The 22,316-nt window shown below is 37.1% G+C and overlaps 1 protein-coding gene across 4 annotated transcripts; it reads right to left on the reverse strand.

Moving 5' to 3' along the window:
• Positions 1-29: 29 nt before the first annotated feature.
• Positions 30-21,613, reverse strand: usp53b (ubiquitin specific peptidase 53b). Of its 4 annotated transcripts, XM_043248892.1 has the most exons (19): positions 20,963-21,107; positions 20,407-20,612; positions 18,211-18,906; positions 17,696-17,788; positions 17,060-17,194; positions 16,065-16,178; positions 15,826-15,908; positions 15,495-15,600; positions 14,634-14,780; positions 13,671-13,820; positions 11,504-11,672; positions 9,054-9,164; positions 8,807-8,932; positions 6,167-6,824; positions 6,022-6,086; positions 4,400-4,466; positions 2,699-3,495; positions 1,824-1,908; positions 30-559 (listed from the first exon to the last, which is right to left on the reverse strand). In XM_043248892.1, the coding sequence occupies exons 3-18, from the start codon at positions 18,385-18,387 to the stop codon at positions 1,832-1,834; spliced, it is 3,075 nt and encodes a 1,024-aa protein (XP_043104827.1). In that variant the 5' UTR covers positions 18,388-18,906; positions 20,407-20,612; positions 20,963-21,107; the 3' UTR covers positions 30-559; positions 1,824-1,831. The 4 variants fall into 4 exon arrangements, with proteins under 4 accessions (XP_043104827.1, XP_043104920.1, XP_043104673.1 ...); XM_043248985.1 differs by lacking the exons at positions 20,407-20,612; positions 20,963-21,107 and adding an exon at positions 21,252-21,613 and having other exon boundaries at positions 2,699-3,492; XM_043248738.1 differs by lacking the exons at positions 20,407-20,612; positions 20,963-21,107 and adding an exon at positions 21,252-21,612.
• Positions 21,614-22,316: the final 703 nt, after the last annotated feature.

Here is a 22,316-nt window from a genome sequence, read left to right on the forward strand (position 1 = left end):
AAATAACTGCATAGACATCTCCAAAAATATATAGTGGATATCATTTATTTTGAATCATGTCAGTGTTTTGCATGAAAAAAATCGCAGGAAGGCACTCCACAAACAACCTCTAGGGAGTATGTACAAAGGTCCATTTGCAATAAAATTAAAGTCAATAACACAATCGCCATTTTTGTCTTTTAAGACAATTTTTTATATATATATATATATATATATATATATATATATATATATATATATATATATATATATTCTGTTACCTGTCACGATTCAGTAAAAGATAATCAATTTGATATTCAGCATAAAATGGTCATTCCTGTTTACAAGCAAATACTGATTCAAGCCAAAGTGCATACTGCCCTCCTGTGGATGGCTCTTATAAGATACTCGGACGTCACAATTTACAGGAAGAGGGTACAAAAGGACAAGTCTCTCCTATCACTGGCCCTCAGATACAAAGACGGTGTAATTACAAGTACAAAAACAATCTTTTTTTTTTTTTTTTTTTTCAACTTCTTTGGCAATTCTCTTGCATTACGTCTCACGGGGTCACCAGGACCTGACAAGAAAGAAGACTGATTATACCGCATTGTTTTCAAATTCACGTGACCCTACAGAAGAACAAGCAGTTTGGAGAATGGATGGATGTTTTTAATTACATAAAGTACAAAAGGTCAAAATTTCATAAGCTATGAATAGTCATTCAGTGAATTCAGAACAGCACAGTCCTCATTTATTACTATTTGTCATTATCATTTACTATAGTGTATATTAATATTATGAATTAACATAAAGGTTTTATGTGATTGCCATTTTTATTACAGTTTTTCAACTAATGTATATATTTGATTTGAATGATTTTGTAAATGATTCGTCTACTCACTATTTTACTATATGTTTATATGGCAGAAATATTAAGTCTGGTGTGCTCTTCCAAATTCAGTCCCAACTGAAATCACAATAGCCCATTGTGTTTGTTTATTATTCATAGTTTGGCTTTTCCTTAATAAAGGTATGTTATGGACAGACGCATCCTGCTATCAATCCAGCTAACAACGGTAAAAAATAAACCTGCCAGTATCTCTAATATCTTCTTACCACTAGCCCGTCTCCTTCATGTTTTTTTTTATCAAAATAATATAGCACTGCATGTACCACTGCCTTGTAACAATCTTAGTTTGCTTGGCTCAGCTTTTTCACTGCTTTATGTTCTTTTATGGTCTTTCTCAGCACAATTCTGTGTTATTTAGACGTAAAATGGCTGACATCTGCACTGATGTTTGCTGTGTTAGCTCAGCTCTATTCTAATGATATGTTACACTGAATATGAGACATCATTAAATACAAAGTAACTAGAAAGATGTACGTGTGGAACACTAACGATCATTTATTAGCGTAGCTTGCGTGTTTCAAATATTTCATCAATGAGACTGGTTTTAAGGCTCAGACAAAAAGAAAAAAAATCATTAAAATCATTTTAGAAAATTTCAGACTGACATCATAGATATAGGTTTTAAACATTGTACTGTAGTATTTATCACAGCCATTAATATCAATACTTAACTTTAAGGGTTTGTTAACATAAGTTAGTGGGTATCATGAACTAACCATTAACAATTGCATTTAATAATTCATAAATTCTCTTAAATGCATGAATTCAGTTCAATCTCAGTTTGTGTTATATAATGCAATAATAGTAAATAAAGTGGTTAAAGTGACTACATTGCTACAAAAATGTGCAATTATTACTTAATTGTACTTTTTAAACTTTTGTATTTGAACCAACAGATAAAACTGTATCTGAAGGTTTAGTGAGAACTTACCATAACTTTCACAAATATCCATGTTCATCTAGCCCTTTTGAAGTGACAGGGTGCCATTTAGCAGTGGGCTTATTGTTGCTATTGCCTGGAAGGGATAATTTAATTTAGTTAAGCTAATAACTACAGTTATTAAGTTATTAAATACATACATTACTGTTCAAAAGTTTGAGATCAGAAAGATGTAAAGAAATTAACTTTGTAAGGTCATTGCACAAAATCTTTGTCTGAATTGTTTTCGAATCGAAAAATATACATGACAACCTCATTTAAACAATGCATCCGAAAGGTTCGTTCGTCATAAAATTTTTAATCATGTTCTATTTTCTGCATTTGAAATTGCATACGTGAACGCATTTTGATAGGAAAAGATGACGAATACAAAAAAAAAAAAACGCTTAAGACAATTTTGAAATTTGTGCCTTTTTGAAATTTTTGGCCTTTTACTCAGCAAGAATACATTAAATTAAAAGTGACAGTAAAGACATTTCTTCTAATGTTATATTTGAAATAAATTCTGTTGTTTTGCATATATATATATATATATATATATATATATATATATATATATATATATACACATACAGTTTTCACAAAAAATATTATGCAGCACAAACATTTTAATAAATGTTTCCTGAGCACCAAGTCATTTCTGAAGGATCGAGGGGCACTGAAGACTAAAATAATAGCTGCTTAAAATTTAGCTTTAAAATTGTATTTTTAAAAATATTTAAGTCTAATATTAATAAAACTTTAACTGTATATTATATTGGTCAAATAAATTTATCTTAGTTTTCAAAACCATCTCTTACTGACCCAAACTTTTGAATGGTAACAGCAATATAACAGTGTATCAGATCAGCTGAGCTTTAACATACCAGGGTCAGGCTTATTTTTGGCACGCTCAGATTGGCTCTCTATGCGGCTTGAGTGTCCTGTGTCTCTCCCGTCCTTGACAGCTCCTCTCGGCTCAGGCATGGAGAGGACCAACGGCCTCTGGTGGTGATACTTCAGTCTGTAGGTGTCTGTCATACAGTTATCCACAGAGAAATAAGTAGTCAGCGCCACTCCAGATCCTGGAGACACCGAAGCAGATGGCTTTTCCCAAACACAAGATCTTTCTTCAGGCTCGCTGGACACCTGCTCCCCTCTCTCCTGGTCAGAACTCACGTCGGACGAGCTTGGGCACGTGCCGTTGACTTCCAATCGCCTGTGTACTGTGGTGGTGTGCGAGGACGGAATGCCCCGGGCGGAGGCTCTGGAAGCCGTCTGCGATGGCTCCTGTAAAATTCTGGGACGGAAGGGTGGAGTCTTTATCTCGATGGGCCGCTGGGCGTGTTTGGAGTAAGTTGGCATCGATGGAGCTATGGCTGAATCTTCCCTTGGCTGCAACGGGTAGCTGCGATTAGGCCCCGGTGATTCGTGTGGAGCGACTTCACTGGTGCTGGAACGATAAGCGCTGTCTTCTTGCTCTGAAAGAGGGTTAGTGAGTTCGTCAGAACTGTTACATTCTGAACTGCTGATCTTGCCCAGGCGGCGCAGTAGAGGGCTTTCTGGGCTGTGGTGCCATCGCATGGAAACTTCCTGTTGCTCTGCTTGAAGTTCACCAGTCGACGGGTCTTTCTCTGCATTGCACCCTTTCCTGGCACCACAGGATGAGTATCTCAGCTTCCTTCTGGTAAACATGAACACATGAACTTAGATGACACCATTTCATATCTTTTAACAACATCTCTACTCATGAACCTCCTCCACCTGTACCGTTGAACAAACTAATCCCGTTTACCAAAATGGACGGTTATACACTTGACCAATAGACACAGAGATAAATAAAATGACAAATTATTTGCAAATCTAGAATTAAAAGCACTTTTGCATTAGCGGTGGTTTCACATGGTTCAGAAAACCTTTAAAACATTTCAAGAAAGAAAATTATGTAATGACTTTATTTAATGAATGATTTTTAAATAGCTTCGGTTAAAATATTACTGGCTTTATTATTATGGACTAGTTTTTGAGCCCAGAAAATATAGTTTTCGACACTTCAGTGGTAGTGATATGATGTTTTTGAGCACACACACACAAAAAATGTTCACACTTTTGCGGTAGTGAAACGCAAAATGTAAAAATATACAATACTACTCCACTTTCCTGCAACACGAACACAACAAAAGGCATCTTTACATTTTTAAAACATCTTTTTTCCCGTCTCCAGCATTTGCAAACACAAAACTTTGATTTGGCAGCTAAATATGCTTAAAAAATTTTTTTTTTAAGATAGACTTCAATATGATTGGCCAATAATATCACCTTTACTTTTTTAATTTTGTGTATTTTTAATGCATTTATGAATAAATTTATAGATATGACCTAAATGCATAACTGTCAAGTTTGTTTTTACCACATTTTTAACTTGAATATACATTTGTTGTTGTAGATTTTGTTTATATATTATTAGAAAAGTTTCCTTGGTATTCCCTAAGGCAAACTGTGATTGAAATATCACCATGAAATACTGTTGTAAATGTGAATTTTACATTGTAACGTATTTGCGGTATAAAAACAAATCCTGTAAATACCTTGAACTTGGGCTGCCTTTCATGAGATGTTCTGAGTTCTTTCCCTGAATTTTAACCAAATGTTTACCTGAGGGAACAAATGTGCGATAACTTATTTCATGAGACATCAAACAACAGACAATAAAGGTGAATTTTTGCATCTCTGCCATGGGTGTGTAGCGACAGAGGAAAAGAACTGCCAAAATCCTCCTAGCTGGATCGCAGTGGGCACAGACACACTCACTAGGACACATCCTACTCACTTATTTATAAATAGACAGACTATTCATCTCTTTCCTGCCAACCTGCTGAGCTCCATGTGAGGATAAAGCCACAGGATACAACACGTGCTCTAAGTCAAAGATTTGGGCTTCAGTAAGCTTATGGAATACATTTTACGATTTTACAATGATGTTTTTGCATTCTTCGCAATTTTGTATTCTGTCTTTAGCTGAATGTGTGCCATCTTGCTGTCTTCTTGTGCTTTACTAAGAAAGGGCTTTAAAATTCCATGACTTCTGGGAAACCAAGACGGTTGTTACAGCGCGTGTGGATTTGAAGGACTAGGAGCCTCATCGACCAGCGCAATTTAAACTTTATAAAGAATTCGTTTTTATCTCTCTTCTGCTTCCAATGCAAAATATATCATTCTTTAATGGGGAAAAGTGTTTTAAATTTTAAGCTGCTTCTGTCTCTTGTGAAGTAGAAGAGGAGAGAGGGATTTTCTCAGTTTTTGGCATGCTACCATGCGCTACCATGGAATTAGTGAGAATTACAGCGGCGTAAAATCACAAAGTATACAAAAACATGACAAAACTGTAGATGATTCAGTCTTTTGGAACAACTTCAAATGCCTGTCTGTCTTTTGGGGGTTGATGAAGCTTGATTTCACGTGTAGCTTAAAATTTGCATGTTGCTAAAATAAAAATATGTAAAGAATGAGCATTTGGTGATATGCTGATTCATGAAATACAGTTTACAAGTGCATTTTGCGACATGACGTTATGCTTTCTACACTAATTTAGAAATGTCAAATACTATATTTAAAAGCAAAGAAGATAAAACATAGCATACTCTGGACCACGACTTGTCCGTTTCAAATCTTAAAAAAGCTCATTTACTGCACTCTTAAAATTAAAAGTGCTTTTTCTAAGAACATTTTTGTGTAATTGTTTCCATAAAAAACCCTTTAGCGTCAGAACATTTCTGTTTCAGAAAAGGTGCTTTCTGACAAAAAGAAGGTTCTTTAGATTATAAAAAGAAAGAGATGTTTTTTTAAAGAACCTTTGACTAAGTGGTACTTTGTGGAACCAAAAATAGTTCTCCTATGGCATCACTGTGAAGAATCTTTTAACAGCTTTACACAAAACATATATATATTCTATGGACCAACTTAAAAATATATACTCAAACAAGTGAATATATTAGTTTTATCAACTGTATAATTAAAAAAAAACCTGGATGTTTCTCACAAACATGCAGTTTATCACTTAACAAGATGTCAATTGATGGACTGGAGTTATGTGGATTAGTTGTGGATTATTGTGATGTTTTAATCAACCGTTAGAGCTCTCATTCTGACAGGATGGTTTAAACAGGTTTAAACTAGAAACCATGTGACATGACGTGAGATCAATACTCACTGTGGTACAGCGGAGAACGCACTGCCTCCATTTTTGAGTCACCTTGGTTATTATGGCCTTGATCCCTGAGAAAATACAACACTGAATCAAGATCAAGGAATCCAAAGGACAAATCACACACTTACGACTACTTAACTTCTCTTACCTGAGGTGCTGTGCATCTTGGCTGAGTCTGATGTCTTTGCCTGTGAAGTTCTCAACACCTGGAGAGTCAGGATTGGTGGAACCACTGCTCAACCTATCGCTGCTCTCGTATCCAGATTCTGTCCTCTGAATCATCCAGTTATCGCTCCGCTGCGCTACATTTGCTCCACCTTTAGGCCTCGTCACCATCATCTGTCGCTGAGACTCCTGGGAGCTCTGACTTTCGGTCTCCAAACGCGAGTCATCTTCATAAATAGTCATCAGACCTTTTTGTTTTTCCTTCATCAGTCCTCTCTCGTGGCCAAAGCGACGGACGCATCGAGGGCTCCCGCGCTGCTGCTGCTGCTGCTGGCGCCGCTCTAGTTCGCTTAGCACGCTGTCTACGTTCAGGACCTCTCGCACTGGTCTCCATGACGGCTTGGACTTGCTACGCTCCGGGAGACTTGCAGTGCCACGGTGACAGAGGGATGAATCGATGTGACGAGTAGAGCCAGAGGCCATTCCCTGGTTTGAGCGGGTGGACTCCTGGAGCGATACACGAGGATGTACTGAAGAATGCTCAGGTCGAGAGACTCGTGAGGGAAGAGTTCTGTGTCTCTGGTCAGAATGAAACCTCGGGCCATTCTCAGGGGGAGAAGATGATCGAGGATATGTCATATCTAAAAATTAATCATAATGTTATTCAATTGGCAAGTAATTAAAATTATATATACACAAAATACAATGGCCCAAAATGTATTTGGAAAACTAAGACCAGAAGAAGGCCAAAAATAGGTTAAACAAGTCCGTTATTTTAAAACGGCATTTGTTTTGCTAATTTCAGGCATTGAATTTAGACAAACTCCTCCTAGAGATCAACTCCAAATTTAGTCATTTGTGACGTTAAATTACAAAGAGTTTTCGTTAAATTTAATGTTTCGCCATTAAATAGGAAGTTACAATTCAGGCATACACTGTCAAATTGCCCAACCTTCACATGTTTGATAAGAATACTCTTATGCTCCAGCAAATAAACGTTATATTTGGTCAGTTTACTCTAAAGGGCTAAACTATGTAATGTTCATTTGCGAAGGTCTTGGGTTTCCGTTAAAGGGTGTTGTTGCCTGACAAATTTCTGCAAGTTGTTGTAACTCAGCCATACAATGTCCAATATGCCCCAAACTTCACGTTTGCATGTTCGATGAGTCCTAGACTGAACACATCTGCATGTACTGAACACATCTATATATATCTACAACTTATAAATGCGTATTGCTCACCATTCGCTGTTTTCCCAAATTCACAGTGAGTTTGGGCACGAGGGCCCTTTCAACGCTGCTTACAGCTTTAATTATTAGATTGAACCTTAAAATAAAGTGTTGGCAAAAAAAAAAAAACTTTCATAAGAGTCACTGTTATGTTCTGTTTTTAGTTTGTTTCCCTGACTAATTGAGTACTTCAGTTAGTTTTTATGGATTAATGGATTAATATGGTTTTGTCCTTTCGTCCTTTCATTATTTCTTTGTTTGTTTTAGTATTTACGTTCCCGCTTTTTTTCTTTTAGCTGTGATTTCTAATCAACGCTTACATTCATTTCCTTCTGTTAATAAAGTCTGTTTGCTTTAATCTTCATCTTCCTGCTCCTGCAAACAGCACGTTTAGCCAAAGCGTGACAATAAGTTTCTGCTGATTTCAACATGAATTTTAAGCCTCTTTGAACAGTATATGCTTTCGGCAGGCTGTTTGATAGGACAGATGGTTTGCTGTTATTTTGGAGTTTAGCCAGTACTCAAACTTTTTTCCTGTGTGGAAGTTGCCTTTAGAAGCTCCGTCTGTCAGAGCAAACTGAAAATAGAAAAGTTGACTCATGATCAGCACACTGCTCCTATGTTTTCAAACTTCCAGAACTATATCGGTGGCTGTATATGCTGGCCCATGAGCTAAAGTAAAATCTTATGACAAAAGAGATTCACAGAAAAAGTATTTGTTTCAGTGATTCGTCACTGATTCTTTGTAACTGAAATTCTTTCAAATTGTAATGTTTCATGCATTTATTTGGAAAACTGAGTGACAAATATTTGCATAAAAAAAAGCTACATAAAAATCTAATGTCTGAACTGAATAACACCATTAATATATATATCTCAAATATTCAAAATATTTGTATACTTTCTCCAATATAAAATCTCTTTTTGGAGACACGAAGTAGCAAAAAAAAACCCACAGGACTATAGTACCAAACTAAAAGTCTAAAATCGGCTTATGCTAAAAGGGCTCTGGTGCTCATAAAAAGGTTTAGCAATTCTGTTTTGGCCTGTAGAGGATGTCTCATGACTGATGCATATTACCAGTGGAAACCGTATTACATGTGTAACACACAAATCTCCATGAATTACAAAATGCAAAAGTGAAGAACGGCCTTTACTAACACTATAATAAGATGTATAATAATAATAGAAAGAATAATTATAATAATAATAATAGTTAATGTCTAAATGTTTTATAGTGGCATTAGTAAAAAGGTACAACTATTGTATGACGCATATTCTGTATGAACTCCTATCTATTCTGTTCGTTATTTTGTTGTATTTATTTCAGACCACAGAGGCTACAGTGCACACGATAATACATTTTAGAATAACTCATTATTTTATTAACATACCTTTGTGTTGGAGAGTGTCTGATCTTCGGTAGCTTCTTTCGCTCTCTCTTTTCTGTCCTCCTCCTCGGTGAGAAAAATCTCTGGAAGACTCTCGGAACCTGCTGGGACTTTCTGGAAGCACTTTAACTGGGACATTCAAGAGGGAGAATTTTGTGAAATGAGTATGTTTCTAATGCAATTTCTCCAAACTTCCTTTGTTTCTTTAGCTAACCATTTAATGGAAGAATAACTAATCATGATGACCTACACCGATTGGCTGAAGACTGCATTGTTTTGTGGGATCCCTGATTTGTTCGTTGGGAACCAGCACTCATATCTCTCACACTGTCCAGTTTCTTAGAGCCTGACAGCTGAGTATCTGTCAAAGACAATCAGAGAAAGACAAACAGAGTAATTCGAATTACTGTTCAGTGTCTACCTGAAAATATTTTGCAATGTTATGAACTAAAAAAAAAAAGATAATTGACTCATCCTCATGTCAATCCAAACCTTTTCTTATATGTGGTACAAAAAGAGAAGGGAGGAAGAAGAAAGAAAGAAACAACCTTCATCCATAGCACATGATGCAAGGGATATAAAACGTGATTACTACCACTTTTTCGTTTTCCGTCATACTGCTGTAGGCCGACCTCTTTTAATATGGACTTTTATAAATTGATTCTGTATTTCATCCAGTGCACACAGTTAAGTAATCAAATAAGGCAACCTAACAAGCAGCTTTGGGTAGAGGCCTCCTGAACTACATTGCTGCAGACTTCTGCTGGGAGAGAGAGAGAGAGGACAAACTTGCTTATTATGTGCTTATATAGGGCACGCAGTGAGCCACCCCAGATGTTTGAAGAGGGAAAAAACAAGCACATGGATTACCGCATTCCCCATAGATGAAGAGCAAAGTCTGCCACTGTACACACAGAAATATTGTAAAATAAATCAAACAAATAGGAAATAATAATCCAGTTAAACTAAAACCATCAAGATGAAACAATAGAAAATTCTTTCGATTCAAATCGACATCAATCATAAAATCTATCTTAAAAAGAAAGATACCATTAAATACTCTACTTATGTAATCTTGAGCTGACTGCAAAACAATGCTGAAAAAAAGACTGCAGTGACAATAGATGCATTTTGTCAAAACTAATATTAACTAATCAAAACATGAAACATGACCTTGAGAACAGAACACACCAATAATAATACAATGATTACCGCAATACCACAACGATAACAAAATGAATGCTTTCTTTAATGTTTTTGAATTCTTGCTTACTTTTAGTTATGCGATATTTGGCTTTTTGCCAGTTTCATTTCAAGGGTCAGTGATGTCAGGAAATGATGCTCTTCATATAGGAACACGTATGCGTCCTCTTTACCGTTTACAAGGAAAATGTTGATGTAAAATAAAATAAGTTTAGAAAGCATTGTTGCTCCTAAATAGTCTTTGTTAAATAGGTTAACCATACAAAATAAAGACCACAAAAAAACTCACCAATTTCATTGATGTTCTCTTTGTCACTACTAGCAAAAACATTATTTTCAAAGCCAAGCGTTCTTAGGCAACGTTGTCATCAAGCCCATCATTTAACGCCAGTGAAAACTTAGCAACTTTGATGAAATCATGGCAGCGTGAGCTGTCTATCACTGCCGAGAAAGCATCTGTTTTCTGCTCACCAGAAGTGTTGCCAGCTCAGTCTGAAGTACAGAGCTCAGCAGAGACTGCAGGAACAAGCTGGCGCAGATCCCACATTAAACATCCTTCCAAAAGCACCAGAGGAACAAATCCAGAAAACACATTAAGACCTTTCACAGTCTACAAAAGACCGAGCAACTACCAAGAAAGCTCACAAAGGTCCAACAGAAGAGGGAAGTTATCAAAAGGACAAATTGCTTCTGCACAACTGCAGTAGTTACACATACGACGGCGCTCCACGCCGAATCACACTGTTGTCAGTACCATAGTATCAAATCAATGACGCTTAAAGGACAAAAGAAAAAAATACAAGCACTACTTACAGATATTCATGGAAAAGTAAGAATGCTTTCCCATTCCAATAGGACTAGGTGAATATGACAGCCTGGGGAGGATATCCATTTAGCACACGAGTCAGAGTAAAGCAAGAATGGAAGAGAGAATGGAGGGAACATTCAGTAGAGGGGACAAGAGAATAACAGTGCAGTGCAGAGGCCAGAGGGAAAGGATTAGGAGAGACAGAAAGAGAGAGAGAGAGAGATCAAGTGAAAGGAAGCGAGAGAAAGCGCGCGTGGGTGATAATCCCTGTCCTCGGTAGAGTTCAGAAACCCGCACAGAAATCAACTCATCCACCCAGCAAACGCTTGCTGCAAAACTGGGATTTGTGCTCAAGGTCACAAATGGACTGTAGTAGTGAATAAGAGTGCGTTTTACGTAACTCTCAGTCCCTCTGAATGTTGGCCTGTACCTAATTTCCATACAGAATTTAATTCATAAAAATAATTGCAAAACGTATTCATAGACGCATGTTTTTGGATACAACAGCTTAATGATTTATGATAAAAAAACCGCTCGATTCCTTCATTTACTTTTCTGTCATTCATTTCGGAATAAAACCCTCGTGCTGACATGATGCTAGGTTTCAACGGATTCAAATTGTAAGTAAATGAAATAATAAAAAGGTTACACCCAAGCCACGCAGCTAAAAACGCTTGGTTTATCTTTACCTGTCCCCTTCCCATTGAGGAGGGAGCTGTAACGTGACCACATGGTGGTCTGTCTGGGGGCATCCTCATTGGACACTGCCGTACCGTCTGGGTTGGCGTAGAACAAGAGGAGCGGCTGGAAGTGACCTCGGATACATTTAGATGCCACATCTTTCCACTTGGAGCCGATCTAGATACAAAATATTAGACACAAAAATACATCAGTGAACACCAAGAGTTATATCTCAGAGCGTATGATGACCTACTTTTAGCAAAGTTTTCAGAAAGGTGCATCTGAGTTTCTTAAATCGGTCTAACCCTGTTAAATCAGAGTCATATTTAAACATAGACTGAATTATTTATAGTTGGGGAAATCCAAACAGTAATAAGGTAAATGTGTTAGCGAAGGAGATGTCACACACTGTAATCTAGTCAAAGATACGCTGAATAGAGATATGTCATCTATGACATCCGAGTGGTGTCCAGAGAATACAGTAAAATAGCATTCAGAGACTCTGTAATTGGAATAGTTTGTAATGTAGACTTGGTCTGTTGAAGAGAAAATTATTTCATCCTTTATGGGAAGGTGCCAATTCGATCAATATTTTGCACAGTACTGCTTGAGTATCTGACTCACTGGAGCTTAGGCCAGAAAGCAGACAGGCTTAGGCAACCAGCTGCTAGCTACCTTGACAGAGCACATACATCACAACACATACAGACTGCGTTTGCTCTAATTCTTCATTTAGCTTAAATTACTCGCTCTGCACCTCATTAACAGTTTTTCTAATTACATTTACTTCAACTAAAAATAAATTCAATAACACAGTTGACTATACTTTTATACTCAGTGAATGCAAGTATTATAAAAATGTATGCTAGACACTGTACTGACTACAACAAGGCACTTGATGTAGTTTCTAAACATTTTTTTTGTAAAGTACTTCTTAGTAGTAAATAATATAAGATAACCACAATGACGTTAACATGGGTTAACGTCCCTAGATACCACCTCTCTTCTGTGGAGGATGGATTACTCAGTATAGCTTGTGCTAACTAAAATCTGAAACTCATTTACTATGTCCTTGTGTAATACTGTTCAATTTTTGCTAATTTCCTAGTGTATCTCAATTTTATAGTAGGGATGCACAGAATGTTAAGCAACCGAAAATAGCGAAAAAACAAATAAATTATGCCAAACAATTGATGTGATCAAATATAGCTTAATACACTCTCATGCAGCAAACATGTGGGCAGTGTAAAGGCATTTAAAAGTCTGAGAAAGACGCTACAATCATTACAAGCACCAACAGCGAGGGACCTTTTGCACTGCATCTCAAGTCTCCGATGAGAAAGGAAGGGTGGCTGTTGCTGGTTTATGTGTGATGGCCGAATTCACGAAATGACTTGTAGTTGAAATGACCCATTCAAACAGCGCTGCATGAGCTCACGGCATATCTGCTTGTTAGCCAGGATGCATTTATTTGTACAGTAAAAAATACATACCTGATTCAAGAAAAGGGTCTCAAAAATGGCCAAAAATTATTTTTTTTTAACTTATTTATTTAAAGAAATTATATTATATAAAATAACTTATTTATTTGTTTGATGTTAAGTAAATATTATTAAATTGTTTTGTAATTGATTTTTTTTTTTTTTTTTTTTTTTTTTACGAAAAGCTAGATAAAACAGTAAAAAGCGCATTTTGGCTATTTAATTTATGCAATTTTGAAAAAATATACAAAATATATGGGGAAAAAATGTGTTAGGTATTCGGTTTAGTGTTTAATTTTGTTTGGCTTCAGTTTCAACCAAGAATTTTAATTTCGGTGCATCCCTATTGTATAGCATCCTTGAGCTGTGGAATGGCGATACTTTTATTTTCTGAACTTTGGCTTCTCCTTTAGAACATAGTCAGCCAACTCCAAATAACTGTGACAATAAAAGCATATCAATAAAAGTCATAATTGTATTTTTTGCAGCAGTTCAAACGGCCTTCGATAGAGAAGACCACCTGTCATGTATGATTCCAGGAGCCAAGATTTTGGTGGAATGTCATGAATCAACCCTTATGGTGTGTGAACCTACAATCTACGATCAAACAAATTCAAAGAGGAAATATCAACTAAATCATGAACTCTAAATTTCACAGTATGTGCAGATGTGTGCGTGAGTGCTTGTTTAATACCTCTTTAACGGTTGCATCATCAAAAAAGATCCATTTGGAAGACTTGCTGTGAAAAGCGAATGCTAGGTAATGTCGACTAGAGTAACAGATCATTCCCACCAGGTGGAGATCTCTCTTCTTGGCATTTTCATCAGTGACTCTATAGAACAGCTGAAGAAATAGAGAGAACATAGTGAGCAAACTCATAGTGAGATAAAACTCAAGACTGGAGATATTGTGAAGCATTGTGATTTACAATGTGACACATTTAGTCTACTGCAATATATCAGTCCAATCTGCAGAATGCTATCTCTCAAAAATCGAAATGAAAGGCTAAACTGCCTCTAGCTCAGGGAGTTCAAGCCGATGTACAGGATGGTTTTGTCATAGTGTGCCAAGGTTCATGATGTCTCCTCTGGTGTAGTGACCTAGACATTATGTGATATTGGCCTGCAGCATTCATATGACTGCTGAGGAGGAAACTGAGGTCTAACAGAGGGGGGGTCTGGCTGACTTTAGCAACACATACTTGAAAGCAGATATGTGGCATCTGAATTGCACATTTAATATTTATGCATGTACAGTGAGGCCATGAAACTGAATCGAATTTGCCTTCCTGAACTAAAGTTTTAGTCATTTTGTAGTGTGTGTTTGTCATTAAATTATTATTTTACCTATGCCAATTTTTTTATTTTGTTTTCAACTAACATAAAATAAATAAAGGTGAGAAGTGATGCCTCGGAATCTAGCTGAAATAACATTTTGACTTATGAGGATGTTAACTAAAAACAGAAACAGACATTTAGTTTTGGACTGCTTTGGTATATACGCCAGTCTCCCTGGATACTGTTTAATCGATGTTTTGATTTAATAAGCAACACAGAACATGAGAGTCATGGAATATATACTGAACAATAAAAATACTGATCCAGAATAAAAATGAATTCAGACAGCCGGAGCTGTGCGGAGAGCTTTGACCCTGACCCCCGAGAGATTGAGGTTTGGACCCAGAGAGCGGATGACATCTTCAGTGAGGTCAGACTGTTCGGCGTCCCACACGAAGCCAATGGTGACGATCTCTGGGCAGTTCATCAGCACTCGGCGGATTTTGATACTCTGCCCACAGTTACTCTGCAATGCACAGATCAAATTACACTGAGCAAAATGTCAAACAAAGGTATACGGATGCAGCATATAACAATAATACTGTTTTATTTGTGTAGTGCCTATCAAGAAGAAAGTGCACAGAAAAAAAGCATGGACAGAGGTTAATTACAGTAATCCAAAACATAATAATGAATAGAGTCCTAGGGGTGTGATTATGATTTACATAATTTATTTTATTTTATTTTTTTATCCATTTCTCTTATAAAGACTTTTGAGAAATATATCTAGGTTTAACCCTTTTACTACAGTTGCCTGAAGAGAAAAGATGGCAGCGGCTTGACATGATAATTATTAGTGCTACCAGTTACGCTACTAAAGCTAAAGCTAAAGCTAAAACTAAAGTCATTTCTCATATACCGATGGAATGGACAGCTCTTTCAGGGATATAAGATTATCTGTGCAATTTGTGCTCAACTAAAATAAACAATATAAGAAGCCTTTTAAAAAACAGCCTGAGAAGAACTTATTTAGGAATATTCATAAGAAGTATTAATACAATGTCCATAAAGAGAATATATAAAAAGGACAGCTGCAAAAGCCTCTAAGTGTCGTCTCAAATGTTCTTCTAAAACGAGCATTGTTATAAGGCTCCTATATTTCAGTTCAGTTGTTTCACTTTAAATGCATAGAAAAGGATGCGCATGCAACTGGTTTAAAATAAAAGAAAAGCTGATATACAGGGCAGTTGCGGAGATCTCCAATGGTGTTGGCTGCCTGCAGCAGTTCACCAAACATGTCCGAACGTAGTCTGTCCGTCTTCTCCAAGATTCGCTCCACTTGTTGACTGACAATAGAGCAAAGAGCACAAAGAGGATCATTCGTTTCTAGGTAGCAGACATACTGCACTGCCGACCTCTATTCCACTTTCCTCAAATTAAACTGTAATCCTTTAACGTAGACAGTTCTGTTTTCTGCGAAGCTTTCTGACAACATCCCTGTCAGTTCTCACACTGACACTGCATTTATAAAAGCACATACAATATCAGTTAGAGTAGACTATTTCACTCACCATAGGGCCGTGGAGGAGACATAGTGCACAAGCTCAGTGAAGGGAAGAGGGTCTGATGATGCGCCACAGCTACGACAGACAAACTACACGAGGAAAGAAACTTCTGTCAGGTCTAACCATACCAACAAAAATACAGAAATCTGCCATTGTAATGGGCTGCCTTGGATTGACTTCATGGCTCAAAAACGAGCACAGAAATCAATGAGAATAAACCGTTGTTTCAAGAAGCATCATAGTACCTGCTCATAGAGGGTCATGGCAAACTTCTGGTGGGTGATGCACGATTTAGAAGTACACATTTCTGTGGCTGAATCAGAAACCAGGTGCAGGTGTATCCTTTCTAAAATGTTCTCCTGTCTCCCATAGTTTACAAAACAGATGAAAAAAAGCAAAAAGGAAACAATGATCAGTGATAAATCAGACTCTATTGACACGGTTATTCTTAGTGCTAGCCTCAAACGTCTTCATGTTATTTTTAAAAAATCGTCGTTATTATTAGAGACATCAACCTATCACAAAGTAGGCCAAACAACACAAAACAGCTACTTAAAATAAAGCGCATTAATGGCACCAAAATTATTTTTCAGAACAGTAAACAATTATATCCAATTGCTCATAATAAACACATTTTAATAAACACTATTAGCAAAAGGACAAAATATACATTCTAATTAGGCCTTTCACCATTTGGCTTTTCAGGACAAATTTTTATTTCATTAGTGATTCTAAACCTGAATAATTTTGAAAATGTCTGACTTAAAAATATCTTACTTTGTGTCCCACAAAAACAAAAAAGAATACAGGTTTGGAAAAATATGATAGCAAGAAAAATGACTTCATTTTTGGTGAACTATATTTAATGCTGTTGTGAAGTTTTTACTATAAAATGCAAACATTTAGACAGTGCCCAGACACTGCAGGACTCATGAAATGTCTTACGCCCTGCACATTGCACACATAACTGTTTGTGATGGTCACAAGTGAACGTCATTTGGACCCTGATCAAATGATATCAGCTGACACGGTGATGATGTATAAACAACTTTAACCTTTCCACTTTAACTTCCCAGAGGTGCATACATGAGCACACTTCCTTCCAGTTTTAATTAAAGCTTTCTTGCCTTAGAAACCAATGCACTGGCATTAGCCTTTAGATTTTTAACAGTGTTTTTGCATCACAGCTAAACAATATATATATATATGCATATATGCATTTTTTGGAGGTCAAACATACAAAACACTCTGCTGCATCATCCATGAGGCCCAGCTGGAAGCGCTGCTCATCTTTAAAAGTCTCAGCGAGAGCATGACGCAGGGTATCTGACGGCAGAGCCCGCTCTCGACTCTGCTGGAACTGACAGAAGATGCTCTATGAAAAGAAACAATTCAATAATCCTCACATACAAACTCAGCAATGTAGTATAGACAGTTTCTTTGGTTGTGTCTCAGAACCCAGTAAGCCCAGACTCACAGCTTGTTTACTGTCTACTGGAACAGCTTTATACACAGACAACATCCTAGCCATAATGGATTCTATGTTTTGTACAAAATAAGATGTTTTAGTCTATTCTTAAATAGAATATAATAAAGTTTATTATAAATAATGTATATATGCCAATTTTTGTATCCGTAATCTAACGTGAATATGGGCATAAGGGCCAGTCGATAATCTAGCAATACGTCACTGACATGAGATCACAGCAATCAGCAAATGACAACACTCCAATCATTTAATCAATTCCAGATGGACAAAATCTAGTTCAGCATACATTTTTCACTTGGATATGCATCACAATAGACTATGACATTTTCTATTGCATGCGAACCGTTACTTCACAATTTTGAGACATTTGAGCCTTCATGTGTGTACCTTTAAAGCACAGAAAATACAGGCATCACCCAAGCAGAAATGGCCAGAGAGCTGCCGTAGGCTCCTCCTGAAGATGTCAAGCTGCCAAAGAACCTGTAAAAAGCAGGTCTTTAGTTTGCATAAAATCAGCCTACCTTAGTGAACCACGTTAAATTATTTTGCACCCTTGATAAAAAGCTATATACAAACTTTAACAAATAAAGGGTCCAAAAACATGCAGCGATTCCATAGAAGAACATTTAGTGGCTCCTTTCAGTAAACAGTTCTTAAAAGAATAATTTGTCTTAGTGTGAAGAACGTTTTAAAAAGTTAAAGAACCTTTACTATATGTGCAGTAGGTTTCATGGATACTAAACGTTCTTCAGGAAACCATAAAAGCCAATAAAGAACCATTTTTCAACAAGTTCTTGTATCTGTGAGTGTTTTTGCATCAGCATTGCACGGTATATTTCACATTCACTATTTGTAAAATCCCACACCTGAACATTTTCAGTGTTCACCAGTACATCACTCACCTGCACAGCACTGTTGAGGAAGCAGCTGTTCTGGCCTGGCTCATTAAGAAGACCTTTGGTCAAAGCGAGAGAGATCATACTGCCCGGCTGGTAGGACTTGCCCAGCCCCGTCCCGCTCCAGGCACCTGTACCAGCCATGTTGCCTCCAGGCTTTTTAAATAGTTTGACCCATGCCATGAGGTTGGAGCCTGGCCCACTCCAGCAAACAACCAGAGTCAATCACTGAAGCAACTTGAGGTTGATACATCTGTTTTAGGCAACATTAGTTCTCAGCAGTCCCTGTACCTGACAGAGAAGACCGACTTCACAGTGCCCTACAAAAAGAGCCAAATACACTGCACTGGGTTTCTTTTCGATGTGCAGGATTTGGCAGCACACCATTTGGATATAAGGAACCATTCAAAACAGTAGCTCTTTATTAAGTGGGAACATGTGACTTTTAGCCACAAGTTGCGGCACATTGCTTTATCAGTCCAGCAGTTACTATGACAATGATCTCACTCTGTCTCCTCGGTATGTGTGGATTCATCTGCATCCAGGCACACTGGTAATAAGAGGATGGATGCAGAGAGAAGAACAAATCCATTACTCTCCTCAGCATTTCCAGCAAAGTCAATGGAGGTCACTGAAGGGGGTCATTCATAAAGGCTCCTCAGAACAGGCACTGAAGTAGAACACTGGCTAACAAAGGAAGACCTACAGAGAGGGAGAGACACAAAGACAAGGGTTGGGGGTGCAGGTGAGCAATATGAAGAGATAAAATCAATGTTGTTAAATAGAAAGCTACATCAGGGTACTACAGCCATTTTGTACACTGAAGTATTACATAAACGCTGATGCTATTTGCAATTAGGAATTATGTATTATGCTGTACACAAGGTTTACGGATAATCTTCATGACAGGGTGCTTTTGCTCTTTTAAAACTCTTTGTTACAATCAGTTACCTGCATTCTTGAGAGCATAAGATACATAATTGGACATATAGAATTTGGGCAATGGGTTGTGAATTCAAAAGAATTGTACAATCTCATTTTTTTTGCTTATAACCCACTGACAGGTCTTCAGTCCTCATACATTGTGTGTATTCGTATTCTGCTATCTCAAACACAACTAACTGGTCATTACCTTTAGACAGTATGGAAACAATAGAAAAACAAACATATTTTAGGTCGTTTAGAAAGCCCAGACATGACTAATCCAGAAAATGTATAATATAACGTATGGCCAAGCCTATAGATCAATATTTAATAAAATAGATGCTGACTGGCTGGATTTTTACTGGTTGAGCTCACAATAAAAATCCAGACAAGTCCAAATATTTCATTAGATATTATCTCTGGTATTCAGCTCAGTGTTAAGAGGCACAATGAAAACGGCAAGATAAAATATCAAAACAGCTGCTCTAATGGTCTTTGGTCAGCAATGTTTAAGACAGTACTATCTAAAAACATGACAGCAAAAAACTAAACTAAAATACAGCTGAAAATGTAAGCTCTACTTTAAAGACGTGCATGAAACAAACTTAGTGACTGTTTACAGTCTGTTGATAACTGAGATATTTTTGGTGTGGTTGACTTTTATCCATTGCCCCAAAAAACGAACAACTTTTACAATCTTTACTACCTCCATTTCAAAAAATTAAATATAATGATATAGTATGAAATGACTGTACTGTGCCAAAACAAACTTGACAATGCAACCACTCCAGTTAATGACTTTATATAAAAATCACTTGTAAAATGGCAAATCTGTTGTTCTACGGATTTTAAATTATAGTGTAACATTTTATGTACAGATTAAATAAAACACATCTCAACAAACATTTCAAAAGAAGAAACCAATCAAAAATTGTTAAATGGAACATTAATAGCTTGGGACATAATACTTTGTTCCTATGCAAGTGGAGTATTACTAGTAATCATCTCTCACTTAAAGTGCCATACTTTTTTAGACAGGAATGCACTGCTTACTTTGACACCTCTGAAACTCATTAAACATGAATGAAACATGCTTGACATTTCACTCTTAACACACACATCTTGACACAAAAATATAATAATTACAGAAATAACACATCTGTACACATGTGATATTTGTGTTGTTATTTGTTAATATTACAGTGTAGTATTGCAGCTTTTTGAGAAGTTTACTGTGTCATGATGTCTGAAACTAATGATTCTGTAAGAATATCTGACTGGTGTTCAATGCTAAGCGGCGATCCTCTTCCCGGAGCCTCTGTGGCCAGGGTCAGGATGAATGTAGAACTTGTTGCCGCAGTGTCGCAGTATATTACTGTAAATGCTGGACCATTGCCATGGCTACCGCATGAAGATGATGGGCTGTAGGCAGCTGCAGCACTGATGCTGAATTCCTGCCTCTTCGTACTGATAATGCAGAATTTCTGACGGTGTGAAATTAAATTTACAAAGAAACATTGAAGGGGTTTCTCAATCGTTTGTGTGGTTCTCACAAGCGCTTGACTATTGACACTAAAGAATACGATGCTCTAGAGTTTAAATACTCGTGTACAGCAAGTATACATTATTAAACTGCTATGCAGATGTTCATCATAGAAAACCATACTTTCCAAATAACTGTTTAAGGTACTGTTAGCCTATTTTATGCCTTTAACGCAAAACGAACAGTTAAAATACTCTGACAGAACTATCAGAACATATTAACATAAATATTTGTCTACATGAGCTATATTTCTCATTAAAAAGCGCAGTGAGGTTGCTGAATGTCACTTACTTTGCGCACGGCCTTTGAAAAACAGTGTTTTCGTGTTTTAAGTAGCTACGAAACAGAGTCCATTATTATGACGTCTTGTAACAGTATCTGCAGAACATGACATGATAAACAAAAGCAAAAAATGCGCTCAGCATGCCGTTACACCTGTTTCTGCGCATGCGCATCAGGCGACCTGCTCTATGCCGCATTTTTGGGCATTAGAACGCGCCTACGATGCCCCAAAATGCTATCCATGCAGGAAGCTAGCTAGGTTTTGAGACACAGTCATTAACAAACCAGACCAGCTTACCTACACGTGTCCAATATATTGTCACTCAAATCCTACGTTTAGAAGAGTGTTTATCCAGTTCATTCTGCGCGTCCTGCTCAAGTTACTCGCTGTCGGAATCCTTCATCGCTCAGCGTGACATAAAGCGCAGTAAATCCATATGGTCAAAGATCTCCTCACAGGCCTAAACACAAAAAACACCGCAGCGCTGTGTCCATGTTCACGCGTCCCTGCTCCTCCACACGGCATGGAGGTTTATCCGTTCAGGTCCTGAGCTGGGGATTATTCTGATGGATGTGGAGTAGACGCGCTGACTCCGCCCCTCATATCCAGCCACACTATTTACTGTCATTCCGCAGGAATAACCCGCGTGCGCGGAGGGCGTGCATTCTCACGAGACCCAGCAAACAACGCATGGGACGTCTGTGTTGTTGTACAGTGCTTTACTTTCACAAAATATAAATAAAAATAAAAAAATCATGATTGTGTCATAACATCGTTATTATAGTGCAATTACTGTTTTGTAATTGGGGTATACTCCAGAACTTATAACAAAATTACATTTGGGATATGAACTAAAACTTACGCAACAATAAACCAGTTCCTCAGGAAACTGGGGCAAAATAGCCTACGCGCAAAACCATGTGACTCAAAGGTGATGAAATATGTTGTTTTGTTTGAGCAAACTGCGATTTTATTAATAAATGGTCACATTTTTTTTTACTTTTGTGACCGTACAGATTTATACATCGCCTGTTGGATGAACAAGCTTTCTGTTGATATGTAGTTGTTAGGATGGGACAATAACTGAAAGGGATCAAGGTACAAAAAAAAAATAAATAAATATAGAGAAAACCGCCTTTAAAGTTGTCAAAATGAAGTTTTTAGCATTGCATGTTATTAATCAAAAATTAAATTTTGATATTTATGATACTGAGTATATCTTCAAGGAATAAGCTTTTTACTTAATATTCGTAGGTATTTTACGAGGTGGATAATTTGTTGTGTGAATAACAAGATGAAACCAGGCCGCGTGCACAACCTGACCACAACAGCATTTCATCAGCTTTAAAATAAATGTATCAG

The sequence above is a fragment of the Puntigrus tetrazona genome, chromosome 1 (genome assembly GCF_018831695.1).
Source record: "Puntigrus tetrazona isolate hp1 chromosome 1, ASM1883169v1, whole genome shotgun sequence".
Lineage (NCBI taxonomy): Eukaryota > Metazoa > Chordata > Actinopteri > Cypriniformes > Cyprinidae > Puntigrus > Puntigrus tetrazona.

Bases quoted from the DNA above. Each gene is read 5' to 3' on its own strand.
- usp53b (XM_043248738.1), bottom strand. From the start codon at position 18,387: ATGGCATGGGTCAAACTATTTAAAAAGCCTGGAGGCAACATGGCTGGT. The intron at 15,909-16,064 runs GTACTATGATGC...TTCCTCGTGTAG, and splicing joins CCATGACCCTCTATGAGCAG to TTTGTCTGTCGTAGCTGTGG. The intron at 6,087-6,166 runs GTAAGAGAAGTT...GTATTTTCTCAG, and splicing joins CAAGATGCACAGCACCTCAG to GGATCAAGGCCATAATAACC.